Genomic DNA, 13,936 nt, shown 5'->3' on the forward strand with positions numbered 1-13,936 from the left:
TACGGTGCATCGCAATAACCCTCTCAGTCTTCAAGAACTGCAACAGTATTTCGGACGAGAGTGCAGTAATTTCCGCAGTTCAGTTTCAATCTGCCTGCAACAACTTGCTGACCAGGGTCCAAAATTGCCAAGAGTGGATTGGTGGTCACTTCCAACATCAAATATAACCAGGTTAGTATTGCATTTCCTTTCCCCTGACGTGTTTTTGTACCCTGGAAATCTGTTCTGAAGGCCACGTTTATTTTCCGCACTGTACCGGAGGCGCTGCAGTAGATTTGCCTACCGAGGACAGTCAAGAGAGACAAAGTCGCTAGTGTACTAGATCCGAAACATGACCCTTGCACATACTTGTGTAGCTCGGACGTTACCGTTGACCGCGAGATGGTGTGACCAGAGGAAATTGAGTGCGTCGGGCGGAAGTGGTGGCTGCCCGCGAGCCTTCTGCTCCGGACAGCAGCACCGGCCGCACAAAAAAGAACCGCGAATTGGACAGGCTTCCTGCGGGCCGGCTGGCCTTGATGAGATTCGCCAGCTGCAAGCCGCAGCTGCGGTTGGATAGAGCGCGGGATCGCCGCTATGTGGGCAGATAAGCCCTCTTCACCGTTGACAACTTTCCACCTGCGTCATTTCAATGTTAGCGAGCTCCTTCCCATTAGGCATCTCTGTCCTCCCAACTTGAGGTACTGTTTGGAGAAAGCCATCTACCAATTAGGTGTTAAGCATTAACGACTTTACGGAAACTATTCTATAGAAAAAAAACTGCAGACTTTTCAAGGCATGTAATTGCGTGTTTTAGTCTTCTTGTTGCCGTTTGAATCTGGCGTTAGCGTTATCGACGTTTGCAGCTTACTTTGAGCTTTTAAAACTTTGCCTTCCACAAAACACTATGTATGTTTCAGTATCTGAGTGCCTATTTCTGTAAAATATTGTACAAAAATTGTGGTTGGTACTCTAGGCTTTAACTGTACCATGTGCAGTCCCATTTTGTCGTGATTACTAACCTGAAACTACATTAACTCTAAAGAGAGAATTATACAGGTTGGCCTGGTTTCGTGTGTTTTATGGCTTGACAGCATTCATTTGTAACTTAGTCTCATACTAAAAAAATAAATTTTTGTGCTGTATTTTACAGTAATGGATCTAGACCCACTAAAAATAACAGGTGTCTTAAGATGTTTCGGTAAAGAACAAAAAAGTTTTTTGCAGAAGGCGGATTTTTGAAACTGATTCGATACTTCCACCTTGACACACAAGGTCCTCAAATTTCCAATATATCTTACCTACAACGAACCTAATCGCCAAAGAAAAAATATGAAATTTGAATAGAGGTTACTCATCATGGAAGCACTTATACAACAATTCAGTATGTATCGAAATTTATTAATGACGACTTAACGCAGTTAGTCCAACGGCCATCATCAGAAACTATGATACAAAACCAAACCAAAATATAAGGAAACATGTAAACTGTGATTATTTACATAAAATCCAGGATACCATTCACGGATGTTCCAACGCTATTTTTGCGCGGTAAACGCGACTTCTTCGATTAACGCGAATTATTCTTTTAGTATGTGCGTCTTTGCAATATATGAAGAATTCACTATCACACTTGTTCAGACGTGTTAATCGCGCAAAAATAGCGCTACAACAACCGTGAATAGTATCCGGATCCAGTCTCGCGCAGTCAGTATTCAGTATTACTCATTACTAAAGAGAAGGTCCATAGAACATGAGATTGCGATACGTTAACATCACAATTTACCGGTAAGTAAACAATCAGGAGACAAAATAAAAATAAAGTAGGTCCTAAGTTAAGCACTGTTGGTGGAAACACCCTGCCCTTTTCTCACTTGAAGAAACTTCAGTGACATGCTTCTACGGTTTCGAGACAAAAAGTAACTACAATATGCTTAACTTTTAACATGTCAATTTCTAAAACGTTTGACAACACGGAACAAAGCGAGGTGGTTATATGTTAGCGTCCTGATATCCTTGAACTGAATAAAGCCTATATCCAAATGACATACACTGCAAATAGCAGTACAGTTACCCAATGGCCAACCTAGCGCAGTGGCTAAGGATAGCCGTCGTGTCTTCAATTTAGGTAACGGCTTTGTTATGTCAAGGTGAACAAAGGAGAACGATAATGTGTTCTCTGGATTTTTTTTTCAGTGCAAGAAAACCTCCAGGAGGACACAATTCTTATATCAGAGACTTCATTTCGCTACGTTTTCAATGCCGAACATATGCAACGAAAAATAATTTTGTGACCAGTTGTTTACCTTACAGTTACTCCCAACAGGCCAACATTTTCATGGAGGGGCAGTTCGATCGTTCACTCGTTTTTAAACACAAACAAGCATTACACTGTCTAAAGAAGGTTGTTATGAAGCGTAATCTTTGCGTGAACAGCATTAAGACAACAGTACATGTGGGTAGCAACATTATCCTTAGAATGTTTACATTTTGTACAACAGACTCCGCAACAGCGTTACCATTCATAAACTTTCTGTTCGTCCTTATCATCAAGTACACATAGCTTTAAAGTATTACGTTAATTTCTCTTTACATACAAGAGTTTGTTCTGATACAAGCGTAATTACTTTTCGGGCAAGATAAACGACAAACAATCCAACAACATATGGGGGGAGAGGGTTACATATATGCAAGTGGGACACGCAAACTTAGGTTAGTACTGGTGGTAACATACAACTGAACACGGCAGATGTTAAGCGGAGAAACATTTAGACATCTTCTCTGAGCATTGATTTGTAGCACCGACGACGAATAAAGTGACGTAAAACTGTCACACTCAAAGAAATACTATTTCCTGTTACACTAGCCATTATACTGCCGACGGTGAAAAAAGTATTGTCACAAATGTTGACAGTGCGCAGTTTGGAATCTGGTTCGTGGACTGTGGAAGAGGTCACTAAACCTCTCAATCCGGCGTAGTTTTGACCAAAGATAGAAGTTTAGACTTCTGTTAGCGGAGGTACGTTGCTAGGAGAACTTGTCACGAAGGGAAGTAAAGGTGGTGGTATTTATATTCTGGCCACAGAATGTGTGCGGGGTTAAATACACAATCCCTCGTCAGTGTGTTAGTACACGAAACCACATCACGTTCTTCGTGACACACTTCATCGGATAGCAGGGGGAGGGGAGGTGGATTAAACTTTGCTATCCAATTGCTTTGCAAGTTACTGACGGTTTTTCTCAACGCATACTCTGTCTTATTCATCTCCACTGCCACAAAATTTTTCTACGATTATACCGCCACACCAATACACAATTCCATCGTGGTCCTGGAAACTAACTTTTATCGTCCTTCCCAGTTTTACCAACAGAGTTAGCGTGTCAACGTAGCATGAAATTTCTACTCTGCATCAGTCGTCTTTATTCTCATACGCACAGCTACCACTTTATCTCCTCGTAAATGACGTACTTACCTCATACTTCTGTAACTCAACTAGCAAATCATTTTTGTAGCTCGGTCTTCCTCTTCCTGTTCCACTTGTAGGATAATTTTCTGAATTTCCTTAAAGCTTGCATGTTCTTTGTTCCTTGTCTTTGAAAAGAATTCTGTGATTTTGTGCATTACGATTGGCACGCTATTTCTTTCCTTGTTACTAGTGAGCTGGTTTCAAGTAAGTTTAAAAACTGAAGCTGAACTGTAGATAGTTTCGGTGATTTCTGTTACAGGAAAAGCGGAGTTAGCAACCAAATCGCATTAGTTATATGCATATCTGATCTGGCCTTTAACCCGACTCCGAAAACTTCCTAATAGGTCGTTGCTCGCTTGCAAGAGATCAGCAGTTGGCTATGACGCCTTCGGGTGCGATTTGTACAGTTAGAGATATATTAGTAAAGTACTGGGCCACAATATTGTAGTATGAGCACCCAAAGTTTATTCTGTCCCAGATTACAATCATTTCAGCTTCCAAAGCTCCCATATGCGCCAAAAACATTGGTAAGAATCTTTTGGTTTTTTTATAAGGTTAATCGAAGTTGAATGCGCATTCATGAACCCTACGTGTGAGTGAAGGTCAAAAGCGAAGTGTCCGTTTTTACTGTAGGTATGTTACAATCTTAATCTTTGCGCGTATTTTCCATAAAACACACACACACACACACACACACACACACACACACACACACACACACACACACACACACCCTGAAATTAGAATTATATTAATACACTCCTGGAAATGGAATAAAAGAACACATTGACACCGGTGTGTCAGACCCACCATACTTGCTCCGGACACTGCGAGAGGGCTGTACAAGCAATGATCACACGCACGGCACAGCGGACACACCAGGAACCGCGGTGTTGGCCGTCGAATGGCGCTAGCTGCGCAGCATTTGTGCACCGCCGCCGTCAGTGTCAGCCAGTTTGCCGTGGCATACGGAGCTCCATCGCAGTCTTTAACACTGGTAGCATGCCGCGACAGCGTGGACGTGAACCGTATGTGCAGTTGACGGACTTTGAGCGAGGGCGTATAGTGGGCATGCGGGAGGCCGGGTGGACGTACCGCCGAATTGCTCAACACGTGGGGCGTGAGGTCTCCACAGTACATCGATGTTGTCGCCAGTGGTCGGCGGAAGGCGCACGTGCCCGTCGACCTGGGACCGGACCGCAGCGACGCACGGATGCACGCCAAGACCGTAGGATCCTACGCAGTGCCGTAGGGGACCGCACCGCCACTTCCCAGCAAATTAGGGACACTGTTGCTCCTGGGGTATCGGCGAGGACCATTCGCAACCGTCTCCATGAAGCTGGGCTACGGTCCCGCACACCGTTAGGCCGTCTTCCGCTCACGCCCCAACATCGTGCAGCCCGCCTCCAGTGGTGTCGCGACAGGCATGAATGGAGGGACGAATGGAGACGTGTCGTCTTCAGCGATGAGAGTCGCTTCTGCCTTGGTGCCAATGATGGTCGTATGCGTGTTTGGCGCCGTGCAGGTGAGCGCCACAATCAGGACTGCATACGACCGAGGCACACAGGGCCAACACCCGGCATCATGGTGTGGGGAGCGATCTCCTACACTGGCCGTACACCACTGGTGATCGTCGAGGGGACACTGAATAGTGCACGGTACATCCAAACCGTCATCGAACCCATCGTTCTACCATTCCTAGACCGGCAAGGGAACTTGCTGTTCCAACAGGACAATGCACGTCCGCATGTATCCCGTGCCACCCAACGTGCTCTAGAAGGTGTAAGTCAACTACCCTGGCCAGCAAGATCTCCGGATCTGTCCCCCATTGAGCATGTTTGGGACTGGATGAAGCGTCGTCTCACGCGGTCTGCACGTACAGCACGAACGCTGGCCCAACTGAGGCGCCAGGTGGAAATGGCATGGCAAGCCGTTCCACAGGACTACATCCAGCATCTCTACGATCGTCTCCATGGGAGAATAGCAGCCTGCATTGCTGCGAAAGGTGGATATACACTGTACTAGTGCCGACATTGTGCATGCTCTGTTGCCTGTGTCTATGTGCCTGTGGTTCTGTCAGTGTGATCATGTGATGTATCTGACCCCAGGAATGTGTCAATAAAGTTTCCCCTTCCTGGGACAATGAATTCACGGTGTTCTTATTTCAATTTCCAGGAGTGTCCCTTCAGCTGTTTATGGGCGTTGGTATTTATCAACGGGAACTGGTGAAAATGTGTGCCCCGACCGGGACTCTAACCCGGGATCTCCTGCTTAATGGCAGACGCTCTATCCATCTGAGCCACCGAGGGCACAGAGGATAGTGCGACTGCAGGGACTATCTTACGCACGCCTCCCGCGAGCCGCACATTCTCAACTTTTATGTCCACACACTACATTTGTAGTGCCCCACACCAACACACACCGAACATGTCCGAAAGAACAGACACCATATCCATATAAGTATATAGTTCTGGCAATACCGGCCATGACCTCCTCCTCCTTTGCGGATGCACACACACGCCCCGAACTCTTACGGGACTTGGTAAGAATGTCTTCCACGAGTAATGACTGTGTTGAGTAGGGACGTAGTGTGTGGACATACAAGGTGAGAATGTGGGTCTCGCGGGAGGCGTGCGTCAGATAGTCCCTGCAGTCGGACTATCCTCTGTGCCCTCGGTGGCTCAGATGGATAGAGCGTCTGCCATGTAAGCAGCCCCTCAGCAGCTTAAGGTATTAATATAATTCTAATTTCGTTCTAGACGGCTGCAGGTTACAGTGATGTCTGTTCCTTCGCACATGTCTGAAAGAACAGACACCATATTCATAAAGTATCTACCTGAAAGGTGGCAACGGTGTACGTAGGATACCAGTCTGGAAATGAGTAGAATAATATGGAAAAAACAAAAAACGCCGGAAACTATTCCCAGGCTGACCAGTGTAGCAGATCGACGGTCCAGCAAAAGGATGGTTTATATCCCTGCCCCCACACGCTGTCGCTATATTCTGAAAGATTTACAAACATTTCTACACCGCGAAGGCTTCCGTGCAGAAAATCATTTTCTCTGTTTTCGTCCTTTTTCCCGTATCACGGAGGAATGTAATGGAAGTGAGGTCGAAACTCCCATTTAAGTCGAACACAATCACGTCGCATCCACAGGCCGGGCTTTGAAGTTCACGCCAAACACTCTGCAATTAGACTGCTGGCAGTTTTAGAAGGAGCACAACTTGGCTCTTTTTGCATTTCTCTGCTTTTGTTTCTTGGCTGGCAACATGAAACTGCCCAAGGCGCACAGCGGCGTGACGAGGGGGAGCTGCGCGGCAGACAAGATGTGTCAAAAACGCGCTCGCACAGAAGGGGGAGGTAACGAAAATAGTTTTGCTGCACTGCTGTCATCATTACTAATTATGGTTTTGCCTCTGGCTTAATTTAACATATTTAGAGAAAGCAACAGTTGTGTTGGTAGTACAACTGAAGATTGAAGGAGTATTATAATGAAAGTTTAAAAACTCTCTCTCTCTCTCTCTCTCTCTCTCTCTCTCTCTCTCTCTCTCTCTCTCTCTCTCTCACACACACACACACACACACACACACACACACACACACACACACACACAATCACCCTCAGATGGCTCTTTTAGTTTTCCTTTATTTGCTGCTGGGACCTCGTTTTTTGTTCGTTACAAATGTGCATTGGTGGTTGTTTCTGGTGACGAATTCGTCCTGTATTTGTGTTTTGCTTTATTAAGTTAACACATTTTTGCACATGCATTGTGAAAGTGCTGTTTAATTCCATGAAAACAGTTATGAAACGCACCATTTTATGTTTAATGGCTACACATACGTTTAACATTCTGCGAAACGTGGCCCAACTTCACGTGAGTGACAAAACAATAGCAGGAAAGAAAGGGAAGCCTTAAGAGCCTTCTGAAGATGGATTTGTAATAAATCTGAAACCTGTAATTGTTTGAGTTAAATAAACTTTTTAAAACAGTGCTTTTACTGGTTCCTGCTTCGATTATAAACCTTACATTCCACCTGCTATGGAAGATATAAAGGCGAAATACCGGCAGACTTAAAGAAGAATCATATAAATAACATCAGTGTCGAAGACTGCAAGTGTTGAAAGATGTGTATTTTACCGAAAGATGTGAATATTACCGCATCATTTCAGTCACGGTGTAACGTACTGACACGACTTATTTGCAGATTAATGGAAAAGCTGGCAGAAGCCGATCTCGTGGAAGATCAGTTTCGCTTCCGGATAAACATAGGAACATCCAAGGCAATACTGAGCCTACAACTTACGTTAGGAAGTAGCTTAACCCAAGCAATACCAACGCATTTTCCATAACGCGTAATGCCTGGGGGGTGGGGGGGGGGCGGCGGCTGGATGGTATACTTTGTATTTAGCAATGTACTGGTGTGTGGGTACGGTACAGAACCTGAAAATATCTTAGCACCATTTCAGCGACACCAACGTATTTTCAGTAATGTTTACACAGAGTGAAGGGTTACTTTATGACCAGAGCAGAAAATTTTAAAAATACAAATTTAGTTAATTGTTGTTGATTTTCATTCACGACATACCTTTTAAAGTCATATAGATGTGTAAAAAGAATCCTAAACCTGAAAATATGAATATGACATTTGATGTGAAAAGTCACATTCACAAATAAGACAAAGTTTTGGATGAATTTTTACTGAAAAAATATTAAAAGCTACGTGATATAACATACGGAATCATTAAAAATAAATACTTTTCACAAAAATTTAAAATATAAAGGACCAGATTAGGCTACGATATTCTCAAAAGGTGGGCACGAAAGATACGTTCGTGAACCAAAACTTTCATGGAATAATTACTTTGTCACGTTTTGCAGTTAATCCGTTCATGCGCGAAAGAGTGGGAAACGCGTTATTAACCAATGAACATTGCAGAGTAACTTACTCGGTACAGAGAGAGTCAGATTAGGTAAATGTTAATGACATTTCCACATTTGCAGTACATTGACAGAACTGCGTATTCTTAGAACTGGGTGGAGCAGTACTGACGCAGCTGACTCACCACCAGGGTACCCAGCCAGCTACGTACGCTAAGAACGATGCGAGGCCACAGTCAGAAGAGGAATCTATTTACTCGCTCCATCAGCTCGCCGCAGTCTCGTGACTGTACCACCACACTCTTACTCCCCCCACCCTCCCCATCGCCATCCCCCTGCAACTGTGACTTACGCAACTGTGACTTAGTCACTCGCCCTGCGGCGTCCAAACTTTTCGGGGAAAAAACCCGCAGCATTTTGCATAATTTGCGTACTGCACTTCTCACGCGATGGTCTGTATAATCACAACAAAAGACATGGAAACGCGAAAAATAATCTACAAATTTCTGGAAAAACTTCACGATTTGGAGAGAATACAGTTATAAGAAATCATAGTGTTCGTGATAAAATCTTAGACCAAATTGTACTTTAAGTTGGAACTGTTACCCATTTTAAATTACTGACCAAGAATGTTAACTACATATAAAGTTCCTACTATTTCGGTGCGTTACTAAGTGTTTCAATTTTATTATTGTCGTAGACACATGGCTAGCCTACAGAAAGTTATTCATATGGAATTTTTTCAGTGTACAAAGCTTCCCAATATTTTTACATTTCGATGCTCCCTGTCCCCATCCTCCCACGGTATCCTTCCGATGAGTAGCTGGTCTGTCAGGATTCTCTCTCAGCTCAGCGACCATATATCCTGAAATTGATATTTCTTAATTTGTTTTTCCTTTAAAAACTCGAGAGAGGAACATGTTTCGCTTAAATACAGGAGAGTTGCTATTTATCTTGAGTTCAACTTAGATGCCCCTTAAACGTCAGCGATCTCTGATTTCAACTTTGAATCCATTCTTAGAAATGCTTTATCTTGAGTTCAAGGCGACTTCTATAGCGGTTAATGTATCCGCTTTATTGCTCTGGAAGATATCAGTTGTGCCATGAAGATGTTTGTTCTATTTTAGTAATGAACAACATCAAAAGTTGAAATAAAGGTGCCTGGAGGAAAAGTTAATCAAGTGATGGCTAAGTGATTCTTGAGGAGTTCGATGGCAAAAACTTTCTCCCGAAGTCCGTCAATGGGTTACACCAACGACAACGGTTCTGCAAAGAAAGTATCGGTAGTTGATGAATGGGGATACAAATAATAGTTTACTTTTTTGCTATTAACCTTGAACCGTGCTTGCTAGACACCGAACCAAACTTTAGAGCCTCCGAAACATCGTTAGATTTCGTTACTAGCGATAGTCTTTGGGTGGTCCCAACTGCTACGATTGTCGAATTGAGCAATGTTTTTTCTTTATAGTGAGGAGAAACTCAGGTCTACGCTTCACCCTCGCTGAGACACTTCCACATGGATCCTACGAAGTAGATAGCTGGAAGTTGGAAAGTGATCCTTACCTTGTAGCAGTAGTTTATGTAGACGCCCTTGAGGTCGTCGTCGGTCGAAGGTTCCGTGTTCGGGCTGTTGGGAGGCGACTTCGGGCTGAAATGAGAGAATGCTCTGTTAGTCAAAACAGCTAGTAACAGGTGTCCGACTACAATAAAAACAATTTTCTTTTAAGCTGACAGCCCGATTGTTGTTGTCCGTCATAATGTGGTGAAGACCTTGCATGCCTTCCGCTAACAAATGAAACTCAACGAAGTTGGTGCCATATCATGTGGCTTTGGAAGCCTATTATTGAATCCTATTTGTAGGTGCGAATCAAGCAGTCATTTTCCACATTGATTAATCGAAGCTAATCATAAGGGTGTAGATTAACAAGAAGGGCAGTACCGTAATTGTAACAATACCAACAACCGAAATAGCACTCTTCAATTGTTATATATTCGGCATTTAATATTTACAAGGCAACGAAAACTAATATTAAGCACTGAAATTTGGAGGAAAATGCACTAATGTTCAAGTTCACGTTGTATCAACCAACAGTTGAAATAAAAGATGAAAAAGAAAGTAGTCTATGCAGTCCCTGTAAGGTGGAGACGGGCGAAGCGCCAGCCAGCTACCTCCCAGGAATGTATCCCAGCCTTCCTGGCGTCCTCCAAGCCAGAAGCTTCTCTAACGGTCACCGACAGTTCTGTGATCACCAGCAATTACAGATCGAAAGGTGTTGCCTTCCAATTAACGTGAGCCAAAACAGAGTGGATAAAGTTACTTCCGCCCCACTCCCGTCTCGTGGACACATGGAAACGCGGGAGACAGCTTTTTTGAATATTAATGTATAAAATTTTAATTTAATATAAAGTAAATTTAATACCACACTATTTTGACAAAGTTTTGCGAATACCACGTAACTTAAGACAAAATCTGGGATACGCTTTCAGTTTTCAATCATTTGACAACAGCAATATTAAAGTGGAAGATTAGTTTCTGCTCCTCAAGACGATTCTTCACTGTTTCTCCCCGAACAACTTGCCACCCCTGGTGTTACGGTACTAGTAGAGAATTACCTGCAGAAGACAAAAATCTCTACTGTAACATGGGTATTTCAGACATTGTCTAAGTATCATTTTTCCTCTTTTTATTGTGTGAACCTGATATTTGTATGCATATGTCCCGTGTTCCATAAATAAATTGTATCTTTGATTTACATATGAAAAGAATAAAGTGGAGTTCAATTATTATCAAAGAAAGAAAACATCACCCGCACAGCTTTTTACACAATGTGCTGGTTACACTACACAGCAAGACGATGGCCCCACACAATTTTACGAAATATAAATAAAAATCAACCTGAAGTTGGTCTGAAGAGTGACACGGCTGTTATGTGTATGGTCTGAAATTGATTTTTTGCGGTTGACGAGAGAGCTCTCTGTTTTGTTTGGGGAACTACAATTGAAAATGGTATCCGGACGCCAGTGGTTTTGTTATTTTTCGCATGCATGTTTGACTGTTTGAGATCAAGATTACTTTTGGCACAATGAAAAACTGAGTACTTTATTAACATGGGATCGAATATTGAGATTACTACTAATCTGAGGCAAAATCCAACATGCAAAACAACGGTATGTATCATCTTTGCAGGTTAATCAAATCCCTGAATAGTAAATTTGTCACATGATCCCGTAGATTTGGCAAAACACCGACGAATGTCGCAGATTCTACGCTCACGGGAACTTAACCGCACAGTCTCGTGCAACTGAAACCATAGTGGTTTTTCTGACGGCCATTTAGGACAAACGAAAATTCTCTGCTCTCAATACTACGACCACTTATTCGATGTCTGAAGTAGGACGAAGCCTTTCAGGAGTCATATTTGGGAATCTTTCAATGACAAAGCTGGAGTTTGTGATGTCATAAACGTAGCAGAAAGTTGGTACTAAAATATGATTTTATATAAAATTTGGTCCTGATTAATGCAATATACACGAGTTGAGTGTGGCTCGGTGGATGAGTGGAGAAGCGCCAGACTAATGATCGAAAGGTTCAGAGTTCGATTCAAATATATTTTCTAACATTTTTGAACCTGGAAATGATTCACTTCGTGTAACGGGTGCCTCTCTGAAGGTGCATCACATTTTCGGAGCTCGTTTTGATTTGCCCATCCTTTATAGCTGGCTGGTTAAATTAGTTCACAAGTCTGAGACGGCGAGAGCATACCACTTTCAACAGAACAGTATCTAGGAAAGCGCTGCGGCGTTGGGAATTTATGACAGCTGTATATACTATTGTACACGATGCTGACAAAGTTGAATCTGTGCGCTGTGTCGGAACGCTACAACCAACACCGGGTTCAGGGGGGCAATGTATAGAAGCTAGCTGCTGCTAGAAACTTTGGTTGTATCTGTGAGGCGTGCACCGATGCGGCAAACGGAGGAACAGCTTCTGGCGAAAATGAAATCAGAGGAATACTAAAAATGAACTCTGAAGTTTTCTTGCGGAACTGATACAAACAGCCAATATTTGCAGACCGCAACTTTCACTCCGCAGCGGAGTCTCTCTCTCCTGAAACTACATAGCAGATTAAACACGTGTGCTGGACTAGGATTCGAAATCGTAACCTTGCCTTTCGTGAGTAATGCTCTTATCGACTGAGTTTTTATGTAAACATTTTACTGAACTGAAACACAATTAACTGCAAATGTATACAAAAATTTATAATTATCAGCACTACTGTTACATCCTTTAAGATAGTTACATCACATAAGGAATTAATAACGATAGCAACATGATAAAAATGTCTACTATAGCAATGAACATTGTGCATCCACACTAACACTTTTTAAACAACAATTTGTTTTTGTTTCTTCCAGCAGGTTTTCCTTATGCTATGTTATATTCTGTTTGAACTGCCTTTAGAGGTACTTTAGAGAAATTTAACAACAGAATTGCAAACTATTGCTATAGGATTTAACTTGTTTTTCCTAAAATAAGAATTTCACGTGTGTTACAAGAACGAACAAACGATATTTCCGTTAACGATATGACGGATTTGTTTATTTTTGTAAGTGCAAGTGATATGAGCCTTTTTTATTAAATTTATAAATACGAAACCTAACGATATGCAGAAAACTTTTCCTTCTCTTGATTTAAAAATTATGATAACAGACATTTTTAAAAAGCACGAAGTAACAGCAAACGTTGACGTGTGCCTGTTGCATTCTGATTGTGGTCTCAAAACGGGCTGCATTTTAAGACAATTTCTTTGTATCATAAAACGATTTTGCCAACTGTCTCGTTTCATCAGTTGATTGTATCACTGACTAAAGCATATTCTTCATTGTTGATTGCAGACAAGAGTATGCAGTAGACAGTAACACAAGCACCTGATGGAACAAGACAGTTGGGAAAATCAAGTTACAAACAAATAGACTTAAAATGCAGACTGTTTTGAGACCACATATCAGAATGCAAGAGACAAACTAGTGTTTGGTGTTTAGTTCCTAGGGAAATTGAAGACCTCAAGGTTGCAATGTCTAGAAATTGCTTTGGTGAGGAAAATTTCAAGCGCCCAACAAGCCAAGCAAAATATTTCCAGTCTGGTCGCAGAACTTGGTCAACGTTTATCATACTTGAGGCATTTCTCGTAATAAAAGTGAATTTTTCTCTCACCCAATTTCTCTTGCGTAGATAAGTGTTTCGTGTTGGCACTACACACTTTGTATAAAGCTGAAGGGGGAATAGCTTGATTGAGCTATGCAAGCACGACTCATGACCTGCCTTCAGCGTAATTACTTTCGCGACTACTTTTCCCCTAACTCTCAAATTTCACAGAAGTTTCTCTGTAAATTTTTTGGGTCTAGCACATCTGAAACAAAGATTCGAGTCCGGGTCGAGCATACAGTTTTAATCGGCGAGGAACTTGCCAAATATAGTGCACTTAATAATCAGGAAAAAATCCACTTTGCTGTTGCTAAGCCATTTCTCCGTAATATTCTTAATTTCAGAAGTGAGTTCCGCAGTTAAGAAACAATGATGGAAATAAAAAAAGGTTCAGGAGTGGAAT

The 13,936-nt window shown here is 42.4% G+C and overlaps 1 protein-coding gene across 2 annotated transcripts in view; it reads right to left on the reverse strand.

Moving 5' to 3' along the window:
• The window catches only part of LOC126260792 (BCL2/adenovirus E1B 19 kDa protein-interacting protein 3), a 313,008-nt gene that overhangs the window by 45,002 nt on the left and 254,070 nt on the right, over positions 1–13,936 (reverse strand). For both annotated transcript variants that reach the window (XM_049958130.1, XM_049958129.1), the window contains one exon: positions 9,891–9,975. In XM_049958130.1, coding sequence (XP_049814087.1) covers positions 9,891–9,975 — 85 coding nt within the window. The remainder of the gene's footprint in view (positions 1–9,890; positions 9,976–13,936) is intronic.

The sequence above is a fragment of the Schistocerca nitens genome, chromosome 5 (genome assembly GCF_023898315.1).
Source record: "Schistocerca nitens isolate TAMUIC-IGC-003100 chromosome 5, iqSchNite1.1, whole genome shotgun sequence".
In the NCBI taxonomy this organism is placed as follows: domain Eukaryota; kingdom Metazoa; phylum Arthropoda; class Insecta; order Orthoptera; family Acrididae; genus Schistocerca; species Schistocerca nitens.